General features: G+C 39.8%; 1 protein-coding gene across 1 annotated transcript in view; it reads right to left on the reverse strand.

Annotated features, from left to right (window-relative positions):
- Nucleotides 1–27,177, reverse strand: part of LOC137372387 (titin-like) — a 425,393-nt gene that overhangs the window by 287,685 nt on the left and 110,531 nt on the right. Inside the window, exons 51-74 of the mRNA XM_068036276.1 lie at nucleotides 26,882–27,160; nucleotides 26,465–26,743; nucleotides 24,304–24,582; nucleotides 23,906–24,193; nucleotides 23,373–23,651; nucleotides 14,712–14,993; nucleotides 14,350–14,628; nucleotides 13,871–14,149; nucleotides 13,457–13,735; nucleotides 11,370–11,657; nucleotides 10,938–11,216; nucleotides 10,378–10,659; nucleotides 7,613–7,891; nucleotides 7,188–7,490; nucleotides 6,332–6,610; nucleotides 5,908–6,195; nucleotides 5,397–5,639; nucleotides 4,449–4,730; nucleotides 4,051–4,329; nucleotides 3,572–3,850; nucleotides 2,386–2,664; nucleotides 1,732–2,019; nucleotides 1,300–1,578; nucleotides 740–1,021 (exon numbers count right to left, since the gene is read on the reverse strand). Of these exons, the coding sequence (XP_067892377.1) occupies nucleotides 740–1,021; nucleotides 1,300–1,578; nucleotides 1,732–2,019; nucleotides 2,386–2,664; nucleotides 3,572–3,850; nucleotides 4,051–4,329; nucleotides 4,449–4,730; nucleotides 5,397–5,639; nucleotides 5,908–6,195; nucleotides 6,332–6,610; nucleotides 7,188–7,490; nucleotides 7,613–7,891; nucleotides 10,378–10,659; nucleotides 10,938–11,216; nucleotides 11,370–11,657; nucleotides 13,457–13,735; nucleotides 13,871–14,149; nucleotides 14,350–14,628; nucleotides 14,712–14,993; nucleotides 23,373–23,651; nucleotides 23,906–24,193; nucleotides 24,304–24,582; nucleotides 26,465–26,743; nucleotides 26,882–27,160 (6,732 nt within the window). The remainder of the gene's footprint in view (nucleotides 1–739; nucleotides 1,022–1,299; nucleotides 1,579–1,731; nucleotides 2,020–2,385; nucleotides 2,665–3,571; nucleotides 3,851–4,050; nucleotides 4,330–4,448; nucleotides 4,731–5,396; nucleotides 5,640–5,907; nucleotides 6,196–6,331; nucleotides 6,611–7,187; nucleotides 7,491–7,612; nucleotides 7,892–10,377; nucleotides 10,660–10,937; nucleotides 11,217–11,369; nucleotides 11,658–13,456; nucleotides 13,736–13,870; nucleotides 14,150–14,349; nucleotides 14,629–14,711; nucleotides 14,994–23,372; nucleotides 23,652–23,905; nucleotides 24,194–24,303; nucleotides 24,583–26,464; nucleotides 26,744–26,881; nucleotides 27,161–27,177) is intronic.

Consider the following 27,177-nt stretch of genomic DNA (forward strand, 5'->3'; position numbering starts at 1 on the left):
TCCTCATTTTAATACCACTGGTTTTGCACCCAGTGAAATGTCCATTGGACCCCAGCAGGAATTTTACCAATAAATGCAAATTGGGGTCTGAGAATATGCTTGGGACCCAAATGGAAATAATTTTCTTCTGAGCGCGATGCCCGCGATGGTGTCTTGTCAGGTAAAGTTGTTGGGAAGATAGAGAAGTCTTCGAGATAAACGAAAAATAGTTCCATTAAGGGACCAGAAGGAGATAAGAGCTTTTCCTGGCCCCACGAAGAAAATCTGTGCCTTATGTCATTGGCTTCACCACCCCTCAGCAGTGAGTCCCTTGCAAAGTCCCTCTCTCACGTTTATCTTGTTGCCCCATTCTGCCATTTCTCAGTGCCAGAGGGCAGATATACACACCTTGCAACCATCCCAGCACCAACACCACCAACCACCCACCCCACACCCCTGCCACCAGCAGCAGGCTCCCACTTTTTTGCTCCAAACAGATGAGCAGCTGAATGGCTACGTTCAAATCAGACCGTGCAGTTAAAATCTCTCGGGGCATCCAATGAAGCGCCTGCACGGTCTGCACCCGCCAGCTTCCCATAGGGAATGAATATTGATTCCACAATTAAAAAGAAGCCATAAAAACAAGGATGCTTAAGTCAAGGATCCCAAATAATCCATAATTACACACAATGAACTTGCAACATTTTCAGAAAGACCAATTTTCTTCTGATGAAAAATATAACGAGGAATTTTTACACACCTTTAACTGTAACATTAATCTCACAAGATTCACTGCCAGCTTCATTTTGTGCTTTACAAGAATAATTCCCACTGTCAGCCAGGCTTACATCAGCAATCTCAAAGATTGCCACAGAATCAACAAATGATATTCTGTATTTTTCATTGGCACTAATCTCACGATAATTCCTGAACCAAGTGACTTTGATTTCAGGTGTGCCAGTTATTTTGCACTCAAAACTTGCTGTCTCTCCTTTTTTAAATATTGCTGCAGGATCTAACTTCTTAATGAAATATGGAGGTTCTAGAGAAGAAAATATTGTAAACTTAATTACAAATGTAAAACCCTGAAACAAACTCATACAACACAACAAGGAACAATGAAACACATGTGACATGTAAAGGAATAAAGGAAGACAACACACAGCACAATAATAACATTAAAAATAACAAACCAGGGGAAAGCCTGTAATAAACCAAAGAAAGATAAATTTACAAACATGCAACCTTCCCAAACTGGGTGAAGACAGAATTTTTAACAATGTTTTGCAATGGTTTAACAACTGAACGTAAAATACACACCTTTCACAAATAGTCTTGCTGTACAGGTTGCACTGCCGACTTTGTTGCTGACTTCACAAGTATAGTCACCCAAATCAGAAACTTTAGCTGAAAACAACTCGAGTAAACTTGTTGAACCTTCATGTAAAATGAAACAATCAGCTCCTGACATCAGCTCCCTGCCGTCCTTCAGCCATTTTATAGATAGTGGAGCAGTTCCTTTCATGACACTTCTAAACTGTACTGTGGCACTGGGTAGACATTCCTGGGCTACAGGTTTCTCTATAAAACTTGGTGGCTCTAAAATTCAGGTGGAAAAAAAAATAGAATTGAATCCCTGTAGTATTTAGTTTACATATTTAGGGCATCAAGCAAAAATCAGAAACTGAACAAGTGCAGATATGGGCAAAAGCTACAGTACCAACTGAAACAAATCAAGTTCATCTTTCAAACCTGTTATTTTTAAGATACCACTGCATTCATCACTTCCCGCTGAATTGGTTGCTTTGCAAATATAAGTTCCATGATCTGAAAACTCTAGTTCATTAACTTCCAACGTTGCTGTGTTATCTTGATGCAATACTTTGTATTTTTCACTAGACGTTATTAGTTTGAAATCTTTATACCATGAAAAGCTCATTGGAAGAGAACCAGAAACTTTGCATTCCATGTGTATGAAAGATCCTAACACACCATCCAATTCCCTTAATTTTCTTGTAAACAATGGGGGAATTAGTTGATCTGTCAAGATAAAGTGAAAAAAGTACAGTCAACTTAAACAGCAAACATTTAGGAAGCGCTTTAAATGAATCAAATCCACTTTAATTCTTTACAATAAGACATAAAGATTTCAACAGTGGAATTTTCAGGTTTATTTGGATAAACCTTCTGAGATCATTCAAAACAAAATGCATTTAAAAACACCCAAAACAGTTCATCTGGATACCCCTATCATTACTGGTCTCAACAAGAAAAATTATAGCAATGAGAGCAATTATATATGTTTATGGTCAATCTGATCAGGATTTCTTTACTTTGCAAGCCTAATTTTCAAATAACATTCAAGAATTAAATTAGTCAAATTCTAAATGCAAATATAACACCAACCTAATACAGTCAATGAAGCTTTACAGCTGCTGGTTCCAAATTGATTCTTGACCTCAAAAGTATATTCAGCAGTATCATCATTAGAAACAAAAGGAATCTTTAGGCTGACCACATTATTCTCAAAGCTCAGTTTGTGTTTTCTGCTAGGTACCATTTCATTACCATCCTTAAAACATTTCACTTTTAGTTCAGGTGTACCAGTTACAGTACATTCAAGGTTTGCTGGATTTCCTGCGGTCACACTGAGTGACTGTGCTTGTTCTGTGATTGATGCTGGTTCTATGAGGGAAAAAAAATCTCTTCAATATATTATTGCTATGAATCTCATTTTAGTTGATGTATGACAAAGGCCGAATTTTACACCACCCCAACGAGCTAGATGGTGGTGGGGGGGGAGGTGGGGGGGGGGCGTGGCGTAAAATGGAGCGGGAGGCTGCGGGAAGCTTTCCTGACCCGCTCCCACCTCTGCCCCCCCCCCCCTTTACAGAGGGCACGGGGGCGAAAAACGGCCCGCCCGCCTCTGGCTAATCAAGACCCTTAAGTGGCCACTTAACGGCCACTTAAGGGTCCTCGCCCGCCTCCACGCGGATTTTATACATGGTAAGCGAGCGTCCTGGAGCTGGGAAAATCTGCCTATGAAAACCAGGCGCCTGCGATCGTCCCGGGTGGAGGGGGGGGGGGGGGGGTGCTCAATGGAGGGCCGTCCCCATTACCCTAACCACCACCAGCAACCAACATGCACCCCCCCCCCCCACTTCCCCCCAACCAACCACCCTTGCCTCGCTGGGGTCCGACCGATTACCCTCAGCAAGGCAACAAAAACCTAACTGTCTTCCCGGCTCTATGTCTTCGGCTGGGCTGCAGTCCCAGCAGTGGTCACCGCTCCTGGTGGCGCTGCAGGGACTAACGGCTGCCAGCAGGCTGATAGGCTGGCAGATCAATGAGGCTGGACTTCCTCCCTCAAGCGGGTGGAAGTCCCGCCTCGGAACAACTAAAGCCTGGGGACCCGAAAAATGCGGGTCAGATCCCCAGGCGAGGCGGAAGCGGGTTCGCCACTGACCTTTCAGTCGGTGGCCGGCTCCCATCCACCCAACGTGAAATCCCGGCCAAAGACTCGGAATTCACTTGTAACTAGCGAAATATTTGGAGAAGAGGGTACTATTAAGCTCACTAATATCCCACTGACCTGCTACCAACAATATGGCAAAACACTTCTCAGTTCCTGCATCATTCTTGATATGACACGTGTATTTCCCAGCATGATTTTCTCCAACAGTATTTATTTGAAGAGTAGCAAGATTATTCTCAAAAGACAATGTTATATTACCATCTTCTTGGATATTATCTTTATCTTTCATCCAAGTTACATAAATAGGCTTTGAGCCCCTTACTAGACATTGGAATACAATAGAATTCCCTGACAATGTTGTTAGATTTTCAATCTTCTTTATAAATCCTGGGGGTTCTAGTTTAAAACAAATGGTAATATGAATATGTGAACATATTTCACAGTTTTTCATTATCGTTTTACAAAGCTTTAATGAAAAAGGGAGAATGATTCCATAAATCACTTAGCATTGAATTTTCTAATGGATAACAATACAACTAAAATGGCACTATGAACAGAGGAAGGAAAATAGCTTCTCACAACATAATACAACTGACCTTTCAAACTGACTGTCGAATTACAGGAACAACTCCCAACATCATTTGTTACTGCACACGTATATTCGCCAACATCTGAGGTATCAAATGTTAGAATGCAAAGGCTGGCTAAAGAATTGCCAGAGATCATTTTGTATTTTTTGCTGCTTCGAATTTGTTTATTGTCTTTATACCACATAACTTCAAAGGGAGCTGTACCAGCCACCTCACATTCAAGAGTAATATCACTGGATTTAACTATCTCAGCAGATTGAAGTTTCCTTCTAAAACTGGGAGGTTCTATAAAGTAATCACAATAGAGAAGTCCAAATCAACCAAAATATGGAAACTGCTCAGAAGTCCTGCTCAAGAAACTGACAGATATATTCTGTTACTAAATCAATGACATTATTACAGACCTTTAACTTCAACCTCAGTGCTGCAGCTGTCACTACCAGCTTCATTCCTTGCTTCACAGATGTAACATGTACTGTCATCCAGAGTAACATCAATAATCTCAAGAACTGCCACAGAGCCATCAAATGATATCATACATTTGTCACTGGCTATAATTTCATGACCGCTTTTGTACCAAGTAACTTTGATTTCAGGTGTGCCAGTTACAATGCACTCAAAATGTGCTGAGACTCCTTTCTTTAGCATTGTTGAAGAATGTAGCTTTTTAATGAAACTAGGAGGTTCTAGAAGCCAAAATGTTATACATTTCAGTATAAATTTAAAGGATGATCAAAAGCAATTCAAACTAACATTTAGATATATATAGTTGGCTATAAAACATTTACAGACTAAATTTACAAATGTAAAAACATTATAGTTTAATACTCAATTTGAGCTCTGTGTATGGTAAAGCAAACAATATTTATTTTTTTCATATGCCATGAGCATTTCTCATTGTTGCCTCCACTATACTGGTTCTTCTTCAATAGTGGGGGTTGGGGCATTCTAGACTTTGAAAGTCCTCAAAATTGCCATCATTGTCATTTTATGTTACAAATCACTTTCAGTTAGGAGTGCTAATATTGCCAGTTGTTCTGTGAATTGAGAAAGAATTCTCCACCATTACATTATGCTTCACCAACAGTTAATGTCAAAACTATAGAGTTTCCTGTTAAAGAATATCATGCCTGACCCTCTGGTCAGATTTGAATGTTTGATAACAGGAATTGTCCCATCTCTATGGTTAGCAGTGTAAAGTTCTACCACTACAGCTGACCAACCATCAAGAAAAGACGTTGATGGTTCTAAACTTTTAAGGTAGCAAAGTACTTTTATATAAAATAGAACTGCAGTAAAAATCAAGAATTGCACACCTTTAACAAACAATTCTGCAGAACAGGCAACTGTACCAACATCATTGCTGACTTGGCAGGTGTAACTACCCGCATCAGATATTTTAGCTGAGGCCAGCTCTAACAAGTATGTTGAGCCTTCATTCCAAATAGAATATGCCACACCATGCATCAATTCCCTGTCTCCTTTGAGCCATTTTGTAGATAATGGTGAGCTTCCCTTCACAACACTCCTAAACTGTACTGTAGAACCAAGTACAACATCCCGCGATGTTATTTTTTCTGTAAAGCTTGGGGGTTCTAAAATCACACAAGAAAAAAATCATTTAATGAACTCATGTATATTAAACTAGAATGAATGATCAAATTGCAGACAAACTTATGAATAACATATGCTAACACATTCTTCAAAAATTCAAGAAATGTAAACAACATTAAGATAGAGATGGTTGATCGGCATGTTTAGTTATTTCAATATTGTAACAGAAGATAGAAACTGTTTTAATAAGGAAATAAGCATTTGCTGAGAGAACCAAATGAGAAAGGAAGGTAAAGGAATTTTTCAAACCTTTTACACATAAGACAGCACTGCATTCATCCTTTCCTGCTGAATTTGCTGCTTTGCAAGTGTAAATTCCACCATCAGAAATGGCTAACTCATTGACCTCTAAAGATAGCATGTTGTCTTGAGAGAACACCTTGTATTTGTTACTAGCTGATATTTCACTGTCCTCTTTATACCAAGTAATGTTCATTGGAATAGAACCAGAAACTTTGCATCCCATTTGTACAAAAGATCCTAAGGTACTGCTCATTTCCTTTAATTTTCTTGTAAACAATGGAGCAATTATTTGTTCTGTCCAGTACAAGGGGAAAAAGATCACAAAAATCAATTTTAAAAAGTGTCAATTATTTTAATTTATGTGATATGCTTTGGTTTTAAAATAAATGTTTTATGAAATCAAAACCAATGACACAAATTAATTACTGACCTAACACTGTCAAAGAAATACTGCAGCTGTCAGCTCCAAACTCATTCTGGACTTCAAAAGTATAGTCAGCACTGTCATTCATTTCAACAGACAGAATTTTTAGACTGGCCGCCTTATTCACAAAACTCATTTTATATTTTCTATTTGATTCCAGTTGCTTTCCACTTTTGAACCATGCAACGCTTAATTCTGGCGTACCAGCTACAGTACATTCCAAAATGGCTGGGTTTCCTGAAGTCACTGTGAGTGGCTCACTTTTTTCTATGATATTTGCAGGTTCTGTTGGAAAAATTAAATCATTTATATCAGGAGAACTAAGCAATAGTTTGGATTGCTATTTAAACACAATTAATTTGGGGGTGCAGATTACACAATGGGTTTAATAACTCACTGACTTAGGCTCAAATCCAGTCAAGGCTGCTGTCATCAAAGTATCATCTGCATGCTTGATGTACATGTTCCATGTGAAATATGTTTGGGAAGACTCAAACCAGCTCACAATGGATTTGTACTCATGTTGCAAAACTGTCCCGACCCGGCATTATGTTAACAATCTCATTTAGAGACTTCATAAAATAGGTAGTGAGGGAAATGGAATAGAAATGCATCGAGTGGAACTACTCTCCCGAGAATTTGCTAGAGACAATTTTGGGGGGCTGAGCAGAGGAAACCATATTGTTCCTGACAATGGCTGTTCCACATGGAAAATGTTTCCATTATCAGTTATAACATTCCTCACTTGCATGTTCACGGAATTAATTCAAAAACATTAAAATAATTTTATGTGGAAAAGTAAATATTATGAAACAGATCAATAACTTGTAGACAATACTTGTGCTTATTTCTTCCTACTAACCCATTACGGCCAATGTAGCAAAGCATTTTGCAGTTCCTGCGTCATTCTTTGCCTGACAAGTGTAATTTCCACTGTGATTTTCTTCAACCTTAGTAATCTGTAATGTGGCAATATTATTTTCAAAGGACATTTTTACATTATCATCTTGTTTGACATGTTTGCCATCTTTTTTCCAGCTTGTAGTTATAGGAACTGAGCCTTTTACAAGACATTGAAATACAGCAGAATTTCCAGAAAATACAGTTGCATTTTCTATTGTTTGTATGAAGGTTGGTCGCTCTAATTTAAAGTAGAGAATATATCCTGTTATAATTTATAATTATACAACCAATGCTAAATTCTTAAAAGTACTGTGCTTCAAGACTTTCAATAATACCTTATAGGAACGTGATAAAATTATTTAGGAGAACTGGATTGTAACTGACCTTTCAAACTGACTGTAGAACTGCAGGAACAACTCCCAACATCATTTTTTACTGTACACTTGTATTCACCAACATCTGAGACATCAGATGCGAGAATGCAAAGACTGACTAAAGAAATGTCACAGGTCATTTTGTATTTTTTACTGCGTCGTATTTGTTTATTGTCTTTATACCACATAACTTCAAAGGGGCTTGAACCGGCCACCTCACATTCAAAAGTGACATCAGTGGATTTTACTACTTCAACTGGTTCAAGCTTTTTCGTAAATTTAGGAGGTTCTAAAGAACAAACACATAACATGATTTACAAATCACAGGCTCCTAAAATTCAAGTTTTGCAAAGTGACTTCCAACAATAATCACTGCCACTGAAAATATTTGAGTGATTTTTTTTCACCAGCATTAACTCGATGTGGCGTAATAGCTCTATGGACTGAATTTTGAGTGCGCCCCAAATCGCGGTTGCGCGGTTTGAAGTTAGTGGTCCGCCTGCCCTGTCGCTGTGTCCCCATGATATTAAGCGCAGGCGCCATTCTTAAAGGGGTTCAAGCTCTTCAGGTGAGTTTATATTTTTAAAGACAAAGAAGGTGCAAAAGTACAGTTACAGATGGAATTACATTTTCACTCCCCTAACCCACACCCCCAAGGAAGAATCGATTCATTAATTGTCCATTATCCCCCCCAAAAAAACTGTTATGCAGATCCTGACCTTTTCCCCCACGACCTTTAATAACTTTAAACCTTAACCCCTTCCCACCATCCCACCCCCGCACCAATCAAAGTGTTTTCCTGCTCCACCCCCCCCCCCCTCCTCACCTGCCCTGAGAATTACACTCCTCTCTGCTCCCCAACAGTGTATCTATCGCCTCTGATCCCCAAATGGGGAACGGAAGGTGCAGGACCTCCGGCCCCCGGCTGGAATACCAGCATGGGATGGCCGCCCGGTCCAGTTAAGTTCATTTACATTGATTTGAATTAATTTCACTGCACAAATAAAGACTCCACCGCCACATGGGGGGGGGGGGGCCATAATGAGGCTTTGCTGCCACCGTTAAAATGCAGCGGGGTCTTCTCGGCGTCGGGGGTCGAGGCGGGCCTCTCCCAGAAGAATTTTGTGGGCCCCCCACCATAACCCCCAACGTCGGAAGGCTGGTAAAATTCAGCCCCATGACCCTCTGAATGTGTGATGATTAATCATGGGAGCCAAACCAACCCACGGATGTTTTTCTGCTACAGCTATTATTGAATGCAGATTCATCAAATACATTAATAAATGCACTTCACATTTTTTTATACATATCTACAACTTTCAATGGCATTATCAGCCATCAACATAAATAATTTTGCCCAAATGCACATGACCGTAGCATATATGAAGCATTAGAAGGGGAATTTTCACTATTCCCTATTAGTAGTGAAAAGGCAGAGCTGTTAAAAGGGAGCATCTGCATTTCCTGCTCGCTTCCTGCCAATATCCCATTTTAACACCGCTGGCTCTACTAGTGGGTGAAGGATCCATTGGATGATGGCAGGAGCCTCACTAATAAATGCATATCAGGGTGCCTTGAGCCTCACAAAACCCCTAGACCTTGCTTACTGAAGTTTTGCAGCTGCCACTTTTTGCCAGAGAGAAGCCCACATTCACCACTCAGCCCACCACAAACAACACCCACCCCACTGCCACAAAGCCCACCAGCTGCCGCTTCCTGCTCAAACAAATGAGCAGCTGAATCGCTACATTCAAATCAGACCCAGCAGTTAAAACTTCTCAGGGTCTCCATTGAAGACGAATGCGTGGGGCTGAATTTTATGCTGTACAACGGTAGCCCGCACGCATGGGCCGCGCACCGCCACACCGTCGCAATCTAGCGCACAGCGGCTCCTACCTGACTACACTGTAAATAAATTTCTGACCCATCCCCCTCCCATACAATGAAAATAAATGGCCATCCTGCTCTCTCCCCCGCACCCCCGCAACAAAACACAACTTTAGATTTGACCTCTCCCCTCCACCCCCCAACAATTGCACAAATTGCAGAGGTCAGCCCTTCCCACCCCCAAACTTGAAATGCAGAGTTGACACCGTTTCACACCCGCACCACCCCCAACCCCACTATACTAAAAATCCTAAGTGCTCCCCTTTTTTTTTAATTCATTCATGGGATGTGGGCGTCGCTGGCTAGGCCAGCATTTATTGCCCATCCCTAATTGCCCTTGAGACAATGGTGGTGAGCTACCTTCTTGAACCGCTGCAGTCCATGTGGGGTAGGTATAACCACCTTGGAGATGCTAGCGTCCCCTGGACGGAAAGTGAAGGCGTGTCAGTGCCACCCGTCACACGGAAGATCCCGGACAGGCAGTGAGAACGCAGGGAATTGTAGGTAAATGCATTCATGTGGTTTATTTAAATATTTAAAGTCGAGTCCCGCCGCTGAGCAGCAGGGGGAGCCGCCAGGGAGCCTCGTCGCTGCTGCTAAGATCAGGCCGGGTAATCCCAGTGTCGGTCTCCATGGCGGGCCGCTGCCGCTGTGATCTTCCAGCCACACTCGCCACGGAGCCCGACGTCGGAAGCTCAAAAAAATTCAGCCCAGGGTCTGCATCTGCCAATTTCCCATAGGGAATGAATGCTGATTCCACAATTAAAAAGAAGCCATAAAATTAGGCAGCATAAGGCTGCCTAATAATCCATAATTACACACAAGGCAACATTTTCAGAAAGACCAATTTACTTGTGATGGAAAACGTAACCGGGACTTTTTACACACCTTTAACTGTAACTTTAATCTCACAAGATTCACTGCCAGCTTCATTTTGAGCTTTACAAGAATAATTCCCACTGTCATCCAGGCTTACATCAGCAATTTCAAAGATTGCTACAGAATCAACAAATGATATTCTGTATTTTTCATTGGCACTAATCTCACGATAATGCTTGAACCACGTGACTTTGATTTCAGGTGTGCCAGTTATTTTGCACTCAAAACTTGCTGTCTCTCCTTTTTTAAATATTGCTGCTGGATCTAACTTCTTAATGAAATATGGAGGTTCTAGAGAAGAAAATATTGTAAACTTAATTACAAATGTAAAACCCTGAAACAAATTCATACAACATAAAAAGGGATAACGAAACACATGTGACACATAAAGGAGTAAAGGAAGACAACACACAGCACAATAATAACATTAAAAATAACAAACCAGAGAAAAGCCTGTAATAAACCAAAGAAAGATAAATTTACAAACATGCAAACTTTTTGAACTTAGTCAAGACAGAATTTTTAACAGTGTTCCACAATGGTTTAACAACTGAACATAAAATACACACCTTTCACAAATAGCCTTGCTGTACAGGTTGCACTGCCAACTTTGTTGCTGACTTCACAAGTATAGTCACCCAAATCAGAAACTTTAGCTGAAAACAACTCGAGTAAACTTGTTGAACCTTCATGTAAAATGAAACAATCAGCTCCTGACATCAGCTCCCTGCCGTCCTTCAGCCATTTTATAGATAGTGGAGGAGTTCCTTTCACAACACTTCTAAACTGTACTGCGGAACTGGGTAGACATTCCTGGGCTACAGGTTTCTCTATAAAACTTGGTGGCTCTAAAATTCAGGTGGAAAAAATAATAGAATTGGATCCCTGTAGTATTTAGTTTACATATTTAGGGCATCAAGCAAAAATCAGAAACTGAACAAGTGCAGATATGGGCAAAAGCTACAGTACCAACTGAAACAAATCAAGTTCATCTTTCAAACCTGTTATTTTTAAGATACCACTGCATTCATCACTTCCCGCTGAATTGGTTGCTTTGCAAATATAAGTTCCATGATCTGAAAACTCTAGTTCATTAACTTCCAACGTTGCTGTGTTATCTTGATGTAATACTTTGTATTTTTCACTAGATGTTATTAGTTTGAAATCTTTATACCATGAAAAGCTCATTGGAAGAGAGCCAGAAACTTTGCATTCCATGTGTATGAAAGATCCTAATACACTGTCCATTTTTCGTAACTTTCTTGTAAACAATGGGGGAATTAGTTGATCTGTTCAAGATAAAGTGACAAAAGTGCAGCCAGTCAACTTAAGCAGCAACTATTTGGAAGAGCTTTAAGTGAATTAAATCCACTGTGATTCTTTACAATGAGACATAAGGGGCTGAATTTTACAAGCCCGCTGCAAAAAATGGTGGCTTGCCTGTGCGGGCCGCACGCTAAAGAGCCGCTGTGATTCCAAGCATGGCGGCTCATTTGAATAGCCGGGGTGGGGCTCTCCATCCCCGATCACACAGAGGGGGTGGGCTGTCCGTACCCAGCAATGGTGTAAGCTGCCTGTGCGCAGGCGCTGATGCCATTTTTAAAGGGCTGTTAGCCCTACTAGCATATTTAAATATGCTAGTATTTAAATATTAAATATTTAATATCCCCCAACCCCGCACTGAGAAACATGGGGCAAATTTTACAGACCTCCCCCTCCGATTTTGGGGGCACTGGCAGGGGGCGGTCAGAAAATGCCTCAGTGAGAGACCTGCCATGCGCATAAACACTAGGAAAGCCTGGCCCCATATTGCCAGCAGCGGTGGGGTCTTGTGGCGGCTCGCCCGTGCCCCTCCACTGCCGCATGGCAACGGAAGCAAAATTTAAATATTTAAAAACATGCAAATTGCAGAATTAATCAATTACCCGCTCCCACTGTCCATCCCGCTCTGATATTGATGCCAGTGGATGGCACTCCTGCGCCTTCGGATCTCTGTCCGGAGATCCGATGCAGGACACTGGTGGGGAGGGGAAGCAGGTAAATATTTCAGTGCGGGGAGGGAGTGGGGTAAAATCAATCTGCATGGTGTAGGGGACGGTGGGAAGGGGTTGAAGTTAAAAGTTCATAAATCTTTGCGGTGGGGGGGGAAGGTCAGGTACACAACGCAAGTATTGTGTGGGCGAGAGGGCCAGGAATGAACTATATGGGTATCGAGGGTGACTGGGAGAGGAGCTAGAAACATTAATTTAATTTTTTCAATAAAATTTAAAAGGCCTATATCCTTAAATATTGAAACAAAATTGAAGGGCTCAAAGCCCTTTAAAAATGACGTCAGCACCTGCGCAATGGCGCCTGATGCCGTTGCCAGGGAAGGACCGCCCGCCCCCTCCATGTCATTGGGTGGGGGGGGGGGAGGCAGTCCGCCCCTGCCATTTAAGTGAGCCGCTGCTTTTAATATTGCGGCGGCTCTGCGTCAAGCAGTCTGGGCAGGCTGACACCACAGTATAAGGCCATAAATTTCAGCCCCTTACCTCCTCCCCCCTTCCCCCTCCCCACCAGTGTTGTGCCTCGTTTCCCCGAATGCGCCGCCGAGCCAAGCATCGCACTGGGACATTGAATTTAAATTGAATATTTAAATCAACTGAAATAATTAAATTAAGATCTCGTCGCCCAGCGGCAGGGAGGCCACCATGGTGCCTCGCTGCCGCTGAGAGGATCGGGCCAGGCCTTGCCAACGTCGAGATCCGTGGCAGGCCTCATCCAGGGCCATCATCAGGCCCCTTCTGCCACGGATCCTGACATCAAGGGCTCCTTAAAAGCAAGCCGATGGACCTCAACAGTGGAAGTTTCAGGTTTATTTGGATAAACCTTCTGAGACCATTCAAAACAAAACGTATTTAAAAACACCCAAAACAGCTCATCTGGATGCCCCATCATTACTGGTCTCAACAAGAAAAACTATAACAATGAGAGCAATTATATATGTTTATGGTCAATGTGATCAGGATTTCTTTACTTTGCAAGCCTAATTTTCAAATAACATTCGAGAATTAAATTAGTCAAATTCTAAATGCAATAAAACACTAACCTAATACAGTCAATGAAGCTTTACAGCTGCTGGTTCCAAATTGATTCTTCACCTCAAAGGTATATTCAGCAGTATCATCAATAGAAACAGAAGGAATCTTTAGGCTGACCACATTATTCTCAAAGCTGAGTTTGTGTTTTCTGCTAGGTACCATTTCATTACCATCCTTAAAACAGTTAACTTTTAGTTCAGGTGTACCAGTTACAGTACATTCAAGGTTTGCTGGATTTCCTGCAGTCACACTGAGTGACTGTGCTTGTTCTGTGATTTTTGCTGGTTCTATGACAGGAAAAAAAACTCAATATATTACTATGAATCTCATTTTAGTTGCTGTATGACCAAGTGGAATTCACTTGCAATTAGCAAAAAATTTGGAGCGGAGGGTACTATTAAGCTAACTAATATCCCACTGACCTGCTACCAACAATATGGCAAAACACTTCTCAGTTCCTGCATCATTCTTGATATGACACGTGTATTTCCCAGTATGATTTTCTCCAACAGCATTTATTTGAAGAGTAGCAATATTATTCTCAAAAGACAATGTTATATTACCATCTTCTTGGATATTATCTTTATCTTTCATCCAAGTTACATAAATAGGTTTTGAGCCCCTTACTAGACATTGGAATACAATAGAATTCCCTGACAATGTTGTTATATTTTCAATCTTCTTTATAAATCCTGGGGGTTCTAGTTTAAAACAAATGGTAATATGAATATGTGAATATATTTCACAGCTTTTCATTATCATTTTAAAAAACTTTAATGTAAAAGGTAGAATGATTCCATAAATCACTTAGCATTGAATTTTCTAATGGAAAACAAGACAACTAAAATGGCACTATGAACAGAGGAAGGAAAATAACTTCTGACAACATAATACAACTGACCTTTCAAACTGACTGTAGAACTGCAGGAACAACTCCCAACATCATTTGTTACTATACACTTGTATTCACCAGCATCTGACATATCAGACTTTAGAAAGGAAAGACTGGCTAAAGAATTCTCAAAGATCATTTTGTATTTTTTGCTGCGTCGAAGTTGTTTATTGTCCTTATACCACATAACTTCAAAGGGAGCTGTACCGGCCATCTCACATTCTAGAGTAATATCACTGGTTTTAACTACCTCAATAGGTTCAAGCTTCTTTATAAATGTGGGAGGTTCTAAAGAGTAAAAACAACAATGCGGTTTAGGAAATATTCAAATAACAAAAGTTTAGTCTCCTTTAGGGTATTATTTTACACACCTTTAACCTGAACCACAAAGCTGCAGCTATTGTTACCAGCTTCATTCTGTGCTTCACAGGAATAGTCCCCACTATCTTCCACATTTGCATCAGCCATCTCAAGAACAGCCTCAGTGTTTTGAAACGATGTCCTGAATTTGTCACTGGTTCTAATCTCTCTGTTATTTCTGTACCATGTAACTGTGATTTCCGGTGTACCAGTTATTTTGCACTCAAAATGTGCAAATTCTCCCTGTTTCAGTGTTGCTGAAGGAGGTGGTTTCTTAACAAAACTTGGAGGTTCTGAGAAAATTAAATGCAAAAAGCTGAATACTGGAATTACAATGTAAATTTAGGGATCTTGAAGAATTGATTAGTAGACAAGTACCTAAAATCACCTTCAGATAAAAGTTATTTGTCTTTGATTTTAAGACGACCAGGGAAGAATTAGAACACTGTTAAAAATGTTACATAAAACTTAATTTCTAATGTGATTGACAAGAAATACAAACCTTTAATGAAAACTTCTGCAGTACTAGTGACTGAACCAGCTTCATTGCTAAGATGGCAGCTGTAAACACCAGCATCAGAGACTTTAGCTGAAATTAGCTCAAAGAAGTATGTTGTTTCTTCATTCCAAATGGAACATCTTGCACCAGGATTCAATTCCCTGTTATCTTTGAACCACTTGACAAGCAGTGGAAGGGTTCCTTTCACAACACTCTTAAACTGCACTGTCGAACCAAGTATAATCTCTTGGGACATTGGTTCTTCTAAAAAGTTCGGTGGTTCTAAAAGCCATTTAAGAAAATGGTGTTTAGTAAGATCAGGAAAAGTAAAAAAAATTAATACTTCTAAAATTACTTACACTACCCAAGGATTTTAGCAATGATTACACCATGCTAAAATATTTTAGGAAGTGGAAATACAATTTATCTAGATATTCTATCATTGCAGAAGAGAAAAAACAGAAAATATTTCAGCTGGAAAATCAGCATATGAAGCATCTTGAAATAGAAGTTAATTGGAGTTACGAGATCTTCAAACCTTTTACTGTTAAGAATCCACTGCATTCACTACTTCCAGCAGTATTTGTTGCTTTGCATTTGTAATTTCCACCATCTGTGATTTCAAGTTCTTTAATCTCCAAAAATGCTGTATTTTCTTCAAATGATATTTTGTATTTGTGACCAGTCAATATCTCTTTGTTATCTTTATACCAAGAAATGCTGATTGGTAGAGAACCAGATACTTTGCACTCCATGTGCATCAATGTCCCTAGTATGTTATCCATTTTCTTTAAACTTCTTGTAAAGGAAGGAGCAATTTTTCGATCTGTCCAACATAGAACAACAAAATAGCTTGTCAGCTAAAATATCAAAGGGGAGATTTTAACTCATTCTGCCCCGTGGAAACAGGGTGCTAATGGAGTTAAAATAGAGGTGGTAGATTCCTGCCCTGTTCCCGCTCCACTACCAATTTTTCCATGGCCTTCTGCAGGGTACCTGATGTGCACACCAGAATCAAGCGGGTGTATCATTCATTAATGCAAATTGTGACCTTATGATGTACTTCGGACTCTCATGCAATTTTATAAGCTACTGGACAGGAGGTGCAGTGTGCATGCTCTGCTCCGTAACACCTGGTGGCAGCACAGCAGATGAGACCTGAAAAGCTAAGTGCAGCAATTATTTTTGTAGGGCCAGGAGGATCAGAAGGGCTCCACTGGGCTTCACAAGAATAATATGGAACACTACCACCCTGGGCCCCCTCCTCCCCCCACTATGATTATAAACTCCTCCCTGGATCTACCATTTTGCCAGTTGGATCAACCAACAGGCTATGTGATATTGTGCTGGCCCTGCAGCAGCAAACTGCAGATGGACACCTGTTCGGGGCATGCAGCACACTTCTGATATGATAATGAAGCCTGGCACTTGAAACGGGCCATGGACTGGGCTTCCTGCCTGAAGGATTGGGTGGCTGACCCAATCACTCCATCAACTGGGCACTCAATAGTTAAAATTCACCCTTGAAATTTTGGCATGTTTTACTTAAAGACCCTACAATATTCAATTAGCTGCTCAAGACATGAAGACAATTATGATGTAACCTTGAAGGAACTGAAGCCGTTACTAAGATGTTGTCTAAAACCAATTGCACACATTTAGAAGCTACTAACGCATGCTTTCAGAACATTTAAAATATAATTTTCTCATTCTAATTATTTTATCATTGTACTGAGCTCTTCCCTCTCAGCTTCTTTTTTGAGATGTGCTAACAAAGGTATCAACACATTAAAAAAAAACCAACCTAGTACTGTCAATGAAGTTTTACAGCTGCTGTGTCCAAACTCATTCTGGACTTCAAAAGCATATTCCCCACTGTCATCTTTATTAACAGACAGAATCCTTAGGATTGCCACCTTATTCACAAAAGACATTTTATATTTCCTGCTGGATGTCAATTCAGTTTCATTCTTGAACCATCTAACTTTCAGTTCTGGAGTACCAGCAACAACGCATTCCAAAATTGCTGCAGTTCCTGATGTGACACTTAATGGCTCTGGCTTCTCTATGATTTGTGCAGGTTCTGCAAGAAAAATCATATTTCCTCAATCAATGAAGTGAGAACTATTGGTTGTATACTTAACACTTGACTTAAATTCACAAATGTCCAGTGTTTCATACTAACCTGTTACTGACAAAGTGGCAAAACACTTCTCAGTTCCTGCATCATTGATGGCCTGACATGTGTACTTTCCGCTGTGAATTGCTTGAACAGAAGCAATTTGCAGTACAGCAATGCTGTTCTCAAAAGATATTTTAATATGATCATCTTCTCTGATTTCATCTTTGTCCTTCATCCATGTAACAAATATGGGAGCTGAACCTTCTATTTGGCTCTTAAAAATGGCTGGATGTCCAGATAATGTTGTAACATTTTCAATCTTTTTCACAAAGGAAGGGGGCTCTGATTTAAAGTTAAGAGTTGCGCGAATTAGATATAAAATCAGACACTCAGTATTTTTTCATGCTAATACAATGAAACCAAGTAAGAATGAATTGCAAAATGGGTATGTTGAAAACGTCAAAAAAGAAAATGATTGACATTTGACTGACCTTTTAATCTGACTCCAGTAATGCAAGAACAAGTTCCCACATCATTTGTTACTTCACATTGGTATTCACCAGCATCTAAATTATCGACTTTTTGAATAAAAAGACTAAATAAAGATTTTCCAATGAATATCTTATATTTTATACTAGGTCGAATCTGCTTATTGTCCTTATACCAAGTGACATCAAAGGGGCCTGTACCAGCCACTTCACATTCAAGATTGATATCACTGCCTTTAACAACCTCAACAGGTTCGAGTTTCTTTCTAAAAGAAGGAAGTTCTAAAAGAAAAAGCAAGTAAAGCAAAACAATTTAGAAACTGATCAAACTGGAAAAATACTAAAAACAAATATCCAAAATTGGTTCCAATATTATATTTTATGGCTACACACCTTTAACTGCAACTATAACATTGCAAGTATCAAAACCAGCTTCATTCTCTGCTCTACAAGTATATTGTCCACTGTCTTCCACACTGGCATCAATCAATTCAAGGACTGATACAGAATCAACAAATGACATCCTGAATTTGTCACTTGGCTGAACTTCACTTTCTTTCTTGGACCAGGTAATTTTAATTTCAGGCGTGCCAGTTACTGTACACTCAAGACGTGTTGAACTTCCTTTTTGCAATGACATTGTACGATCTGGCTTCTTAATGAAGTTTGGGGGCTCTATAAAATGAAAATTGACTGAATTGAATGAGAAGAAAACCAGAAGATTTATCTGCACACAACTGAAGGTAATGGATATGCTAAACAAAAACTGATGCTGACTAGTATAATCTCTAAGTAATCACAAATATAATGAAAACAATTTATCTATTAGTGATTTCCAATTGATCTTACTTTTACAGCATAACTTGCAATTCTCTAGCACTTCCAGAAGCCCCTGAAAAATTACATGTTGACAACTCATCACATAGTTAACAACTATGTACTATTGACATCTTGGAGCAACATCAGGAAATTCATGTTCATTCAAATTTGTGAGCGAATTTTTATAAATGGAGTGCAGACAAGCCCCAAATATCTTGTTCCAAAATGTAGTTTAAAAATAAATTGAGTGTGTTAGGTTATATTTCACTGGGGTAGGTACCAGAGATGCAGTCAGATTGGTGCTTGTGTGTGCCTGCCACATGCAGATTAAGTACCCTCCTACTGACCTCACAAGTTTGGGAGTGAGAAGGGGAAGGGAACTAAGAGAGACTAGGGGATGGATTTTCCCTACGGGGGCAGGAAACAGAAGTCAGGACTGTTTCTGGGTCCTGAACCCACCCCAAGGGGGAAACAGTTACTCATTTGGATTTTGACAGAGGCACCCCCTTAATTGGTATTGAGACAGATTTGCCCCATGTACCTCTGTTCCCGCCCCTAGTGAGGCCCAAAAATCTAGCCCTACGGTTTAGAGAAAGCTGTGACAAAGAGCGAGCTACGAGTTTGAGAAAAGGACGGTTGAGAGAAAAGTGGTGGAAAGAGGTAGATTGAAAGGGAGAAAAGGGGCTGAGATGGAAGGGGTTAGAGGGAAGTTTAAGAGAAAGGAAGTTGAGAGAGAGAGAAGGTAATGTAATTACAAAATGACAAGTATACATAGGAAGTTTCTATTATAAATGCGGACACTGGAACTTTATGGTGGGAAGATAAAGATATGGCTTTGAAATGGGAACTAAATTATGATTGTGTACTTTGTGTAATTATACCCCCCACAGCCTCTAAACACACATAACCTGACTATACAAAACTACATTTGATCATGAGTCCGAGTGCAAACCCAAAGGATAACAACTTGTCTCATCTTATGTCCGTTCGCACTTCCTGTCAACTTTTTACATTATAAATTTCTAGGACCACAATTATAATGGGCACAGTCTTTACAACCTTGTCACAAACTAATTGCACCCTCCTGCCAGTTAAGGGGGTACAACACTAATGGAAATATAAAATTAAGAACAGAATGTATGACTTTAAAATGTGATGGAGTTACACCAGTGTACTCTAGTCCAATTATTCCTTGCTCTCTAACCCAGCTTCACCTGAGGACAAAACTTGGAACATTAATTAATTTTATGACCCTAAAATTCCACGGGGGCTCTACCAGTTTCTCATCGTAATTCCAGCAGGAGATAAGTGAAAGTCCAGAGAAATGGTGTAAATTGTTGTTTCCAATATTTACACCATTTTCCTGGGGGTTCCGCCAGTCTCCAGCCAGATGTTCAGTGATAGACCCTGAAATTCCATCGGAATTCCATGTACTTACCTATATAAGTGGACCTGGAAATTACAGTTTATTTACAGTGATTATTTTTCACTTTTTGTGATTTTATCCTCTTCTTTCACCCAATTTTTATCTCCTCTTCTATAATTGCTAACTGTTCCACAAGGACTCACCACCAGGTGCAACTATCACTCAACTTGTTCCTAACTGTAGAACTAAGTACTCACATTTGGCAATAGCACTAAAGGAGAATATGGCTTTATCCTACCACTTACTGTAAACCAAAATAAAATTTACATTATCAAATTTAATGTTTAAAAAAAGCTAGGGGTTCATTTTTCAAATAATTAACTGTGCTGCTTGCATTGATTTCAGTGGACAAAAATAGGTGTATGCAATATTGCTGCAGATGATTTCTTATAAATACAACCCGATTATGGGAGCAAAAGAAAACTGAATTATCACTTCAGGCCGATAATAATGTTACTTTAATACTTCTCAGGTAGCTTAATTGCCATTTAACCAGCACAAATGATCAGTACACTGGGGCCCCGCTATAACACAGTTCGCTATAGAGCAGTACTCAGTCTTATACGGGTCAGTTTTGGACTCCTAAAATTTTCATGTATATTTATCATTTCAGAACAAATTTCAGAACATTGCTGAAGTATCTGTATAAATACTCTACAAATTATTTAGAACAAGCCAATAGTATGGCAGCTTCATGACAAATTAAGGCACCATTTTTCTCTATAAATGAGTCAAACTTGCACTGATAACCATATATGATTAACGCAAAATCGTGTGTACAGAATCATGAAAGAGAAAATCTTACATCGCAGAGAAGATAAAAATCATCACCCAGATCAAGGAAGGTGCGACACAAGCATCCGTTTCACAGAGTGGAAAGTGCTGAATCAGTGCTTTGTGGGTGGCTTAAAGGTGGAAAAGTTGAGAAGGGTGTTGATAGCGAGAGTTGAATGTGGCCAAACAGGAAAGTAAGGCTGACGTGACAACAATAAACCTCTCGATAAGGCTGTACACTCATCTATACACCCATAGTTCACCCACCAGAGAACTGAGGGCATGCCCGTATACGGTTCTATTATTCAAGCTCAAGCTAAGAAGCTTTGCCACCAAAGGAATGAAAACATCAGCGCCCCAGTAGAGTTTAGAGCCAGCAGAGGATGGTTAGTGAGATCAAGAACCGGTATGGCATTTCATAAGTTACTATAAGAGGACAACAATGGTCTGCAGATGCAGAAGCCGCAACATCATTCCCCACTGAATTAAAGAGGATTTTACATGAAGGATGATACACCGAAGAACAAATGATCATTGGGAAATTTGCCAAACCATGCTGGTTCCATCATCTAAACCTAAAATCCCTATCATGCCAATACTCAATTAAGGCTAAAACCTGGATGATTTCAACAATTTTTGAAGATTGGTTCCACCATGAATTCATACCAAATATCTGAAAATATCTCAGACGGAACTACTGAAAAAAGCCATCATTTTAAAATTCTTTCATGAGATGTGGGCGTCGTTGGCTAGGCCAGCATTTACCTAAATGATCTCGAGAAGGTGGTGGTGAGCTGCCTTCTTGAACTGCTGCAGTCCATGTGGTGTAGGTGCACCAACAGTGCTGTTAGGAAGGTAATTCCAGGATTTTGACCCAGTAACAGTGAAGTAATGGTGATATTGCTCCAAATCAGGATGGTGTGAGGCTTGGAGGGGAACTTGCAGGTGGAGGTGTTCCCATGCGTCTGCTGCCCTTATCCTTCTAGGAGATAGAGGTCGTGGGTTCGGAAGGTGCTGTCGAAGGAGCCTTGGTGAGTTGCTGTAGTACATCTTATAGATGGTACACACTGCTGCCACTGTGCATTTGTGGTGGAGGGAGTGAATGTTGAAGCCAATCAAGCAGGCTGCTTTGTCCTGGATGGTGTCGACCTTCTTGAGTGTTGTTGGAGCTGCATGTGGAGAGTATTCCCTCACATTTCTGACTTTGACGTGTAGATGGTGGACAGGCTTGAGGGCGTCATGAGGTGAGTTACTTGCCACAGAATTCCCAGCCTCTGACCTGCTCTTCTCGCCACAGTATTTATATGGCTGGTCCAGTTCAGTTTCTGATCAATGGTAACCCCCAAGATGTTGATAGTGGGGGATTCAGCGATGGTAATGTCATTGAATGTCATGGGAAGATGGTTGGATTCTCTCTTGTTGGAGATGGTCTTTGCATGGCACTTGTGTGACATGAATGTAACTTGCTACTTATCAGCCCAAGCCTGAATGTGATCCAGGTCTTGCTGCATTTGGACACGGACTGCTTCAGTATCTGAGGAGTTGCAAATGATGCTGAACATAGTGCAATCATCAGTGAACATCCCCATTTCTGACCTTATTATGGAGGGAAGGTCATTGATGAAGCAGCTGAAGATGGTTGGGCTTAAGACACTACCCTGAGGAACCTATGCAGTGATGTCCTGGGACTGAGATGTTTGGCCTCCAACAACCACAACCATTTTCCTTTCTGCTAGGTATGAATCCAACCAGTGGAGACCTTTCCCCCGATTCCCACTGACTCCAGTATTGTTAGGGCTCCTTAATGCCACACTGGGTCAAATGCTGCCTTGATATCAAGGGAAGTCACTCTCACCTCACCTCTTGTGGCCAGCTCTTTTGTCCATGTTTGAACCAAGGGTGTAATAAGGTCAGGAGTTGAGTGGCCCTGTAGGAACCCAAACTGAGCATCAGTGAGCAAGTTATTGCTGGATAAGTGCTGTGTGATAGCACTATCAGCAACACCTTCCATCACTTTGCTTATACTCGAGGAACCAGCTGAATAAGAAAAACAAGTGTAAACAGAAACCAATTTCCCCAGATCTCACAGATTGCATATGGCTCATATGCCTTAGTTGGCCACAACAGTTCTCAAGGGCAATTAGGGATGGGCAATAAATGCTGTCCTCACCAGCGACGCCCAAATCCCATGAATGAATTAAAAAAAATAAAGCAAGTAACTAAAATTCCAAACAAAAATCATTGTGGCCTACTGTAATATCATGCCATAAAAACCAAAACCACTGGAAACAAAAACAAAATCAAATTTTTCATTGCTCTGAGAGAAATAAGACAAATACATTAGTATTAATGTTGAAAGAAGATTCAGGTTGACCAGAAAAAAAAGAAACAAATAAAAATAAAGACAGACTTTTAACAGACATGGAATAAAACTGTAAGAGAAAAGGAACCATCAAATAAAAGTTTATACTGTTCTGAACAAACATCATAAAATAAAACTCTGTGTACTATGTTACAAAGAGACAGTAGTAAGAAAATCCACACCTTTGACAAAAAGTTTTGCAGCACATGAGTCTGTGCCAACTTCATTGCTGAGTTGACAAGTGTAGTCACCCGTATCAGAGACTTTCGCTGAATGCAGTTGCAGCAAACTTGATGATCCTTCTTTTGAAATGTAACATGAATTACTAGACGTCAATTCCTTATTGTCCTTGAACCATTTTATTATCACTGGAGGTGTCCCACTTATAACACTCCTAAACTGTACTTTGGCACCAGGCAGAACATCCTGGGACAATGGTTTCATAGTAAAATACGGAGGCTCTAAAATTTCCAGAGAAAAATTGAAGTCATTATGGCAAGAACATAAAAGAAAAATAGAGTCTTTGAAAAGGTATGGCAAAATTAGTGAGCACAAGAATAAATATATAAGTATAACCTATGGTATTCTCAGCATGTTGGTCAACGTAGCAAATTAACATGGGCAAGAAGTGATGTTTGTGATAATTTAAAGGAGATGCGAGGCATACTAGTTAATCCCTGTCAGCAATTAAAAGATTGATGACAATATTTCAAACCTTTCACAGCTAAGACACCATTACTCTGGTCAGTTCCAGCAGCATTTGTTGCTCTGCAAGTGTAAGTTCCACCATCTGCCATCTCTAGTTGATGAATCTCCAACTGAGCCGTGTTATCATGATAAGAAAATTTATATTTTTCATTAGCTGTTATCTCTTCATCGTCCTTATACCACAGCACACTCATTGGAAGAGAACCAGCAATCTTGCATTCCATCTTAACAAAAGAAGTTCTGATGCCATCCATATTTCTTAAGTTTCTTTTAAATGACGGTGGAACTATGCGATCTGTCCAACATATAGTAGGAAAGCAAAAGCTATAATTTCTTTCAAAATGTTTGCCATTTCTTTTAAATATTGCAGTAAATGCAATGAAATGGAAGAGTAAGAATACCAACCCAATACTGTAATAGAAGCTTTGCAACTGCTGCGACCAACATCATTCGCAACCTCACAAGTATATTCACCACTATCCTCTTTCTCGGTAGACCGAATCTTTAAACTTGTAACCATATTTGTAAGGCTGATTTTATATTTTCTACCAGTCATCAACTCTGTGCCATTCTTAAACCATCTGACTTTAATTTCTGGTGTTCCTGTAAAACTGCAGTCCAGTGTTGCGGGCTCTCTTACAGTTACACTAATAGATTCTGTTTTCTCAATAATATTTGCAGGTTCTGTGACAAAAAAAAGGAGTATTAGAACACAGAATATAAGAAACAAGAAGAAAAGGCCATTTTGGCCCACCTATTTTTCTTTCCCCAGACAAGCTATTGAATCTACCACAGAATCATACACATAATTCCACAACTTCCACTTGTATAAACCATACCATTCGTTAATGCCTTTCTCAAATCCTGGATAATTCTACCTGTGTGCCTGTTTAACTTCTCATTTAACAAATACTCAACCAATTTTTTTTTTAATTAAAAAATTTATTAACTGCATGCATTGGCAATTTTGCATTTTTACAGCTATGCCTAAATTCTTTCAGTTATTCTTTCTTTTGGTCATAGTTCTAAAACTGTATCAATTTCACATTAAATTAACCAGTAATTTTCATGATTCCAAATATTGTTGCATTATATTCTTCTTCCATTTTCTCTATTCTACACAGAATGATCCAGAAATTGCTGGAGTGGCATATCTCAGAATGAGCACTGTGAATTTGACTTTTTTTGCACACCCTTCAGATCATATTATTTCTGTGCTGCAAATTACTGGAATTGCAAATTGATAACTGTATGGATCTCAGCAGGTCATCTGGGACATCTAAGTCCAAAGTCCTGTAACTTTAACCAATTAAATTTAAGGATAGACAAGAAATAGAGCAAATGAGGAGAAGGAAATAGGATGAATTAGAGACAGATACAGGAACAGAAATAAAGAGATGCAAAGAAAAATTGGATTAAGAGAGAAATTGAAAAAAGAGACAGAAAGCAAAAGTGAGAAAAATAAAATTTAACATTTTAAAAATTTCTATCAACAATTTACTACCTGCAGGAGTAGACTCAATAGTTTCAAATGTTCCAATTGTTCTCTTTATGGTCAAACAAGGTTGACGTTTCAAGTCAGGATCATAAATTACTTAGGGCTAAATTTTATGAGCCCTCAGGCATCAGGGGTCATGGGAGCAGGGAAAACCACTCCAATTGTTTGTGGGGATGGAGGAAAGGGGTTGAGAGTCAAACGTTCTGAAGGTGAGGGGTTAAAGTTCGGCATTTTCAAAAGTGGTTTTTGGTGGGAAATGTCAAGTTATTAAATGAGAACTCAGTGGGCGGGGGGATAGTGGAATCAAAGATAAATTAAAGTTTTCTGCACTTTCTACCAAAACGGCACCTTTAAATATGTAAATGAAAGTGAAGGGCCTGAAGCCTTTTAAAAATGGCGCTGGCGCCTGCGCAGTGGCGCCGAATGCCGTTGCCTGGGATGGAATGGCTGCCCCCTCTACATCATCAGGGGTGGCTGCTCCGCCCCCTCCATTTAAATGAGCACCCACGTGAAATATCATGGGGGCTCAGCGACGGCGAATCCAAGCGAGTGGACCGTCGAGATCAGAGCGCGCCGCCGCAATTTGTGGCGCGTTTATAAAACACATCCCATAATTGACGAAGTCCTTACAATATGAAATACCAGCCCAAAATATCTGTGGCAAGATTAATTTGTATGCACGGTACAAATCCAGCAATTTCTCAACATTCATGGAGAGTGACGGTGAGCTCCCATTTTTGCAAGGCCAATGGCGGAGCAACGCAGGTCATCCAGCAATTTGTGGCGATTTGCAACTAATGGTGAAGCTCTTCCTTGTCACACATTGCTGGGTTTTATGCACACAAATAATGGTGGATACCATGGACTCATTACTACTTTTCCAGCTATTTCTGACCCCCATTTTTTTAAGACTTTCTTTACAGTCTAAACATTCCAGCACATACTATGCTTTATTTGCTTCAACTGCTTTAAAACAGCCTTTATGAAATTAAAATAAATTAAAACATTTAGAGCAGTTAGGTTTTAAAAATAATGGAAGATTTAACACACAGTAACTTTTAAACCAACCTTTCACCAACAGACTTGCAAAGCATTTTGTGATTCCTGCGTCATTCTTTGCCTGACAAATGAACTTCCCACCATGATGTTTTTCAACAGAACCAATTTGCAGTGTAGCTATTTCCTTCTCAAAAGATATTTTAGTGTTATCATCTTCTGTGACATCATCTTTATCTTTTTGCCAGGTTATAGAAATTGGGCTTGAACCTTTCACAGTGCATTGAAACACTGCAGGAGTTCCCAAAAGTGCAGCAATATTTTCAATCTTGTTAACAAATGATGGAGGTTCTGTTTTTAAAATGAAATATTATAAATATAGGATTTCATTGATTAATCATTGCAAAATCAACTGATACTTAGTGTGAAACAAAATTAATTTATACCATAACTTAATGGAACAGAAACACTTGCTGTGTCTTTACTAACCTTTCAAAGTCACTGCAGAACTGCAGAAACAGCCTCCCACTTCATTTGATACCTTGCATTGATATTCACCAACATCTACGGTGTCAAATTTGAGAATATGTAAACTAACTAAAGAGTTCTGATAGATTGCCTTGTACTTTTTGCTAGGCCTAATTTGCTTATTGTCCTTATACCAAGAAACTTCATATGGGGCCGTACCAGCCACTTCGCACTCAAGAATGATGTCAGTGGCTTTGAGCACCTTAAGAGATTCAAGTTCTTTTCTGAAAGTTGGAGGTTCTATAAAGGAACAAATA

The sequence above is a fragment of the Heterodontus francisci genome, chromosome 7, assembly GCF_036365525.1.
Source record: "Heterodontus francisci isolate sHetFra1 chromosome 7, sHetFra1.hap1, whole genome shotgun sequence".
Lineage (NCBI taxonomy): Eukaryota > Metazoa > Chordata > Chondrichthyes > Heterodontiformes > Heterodontidae > Heterodontus > Heterodontus francisci.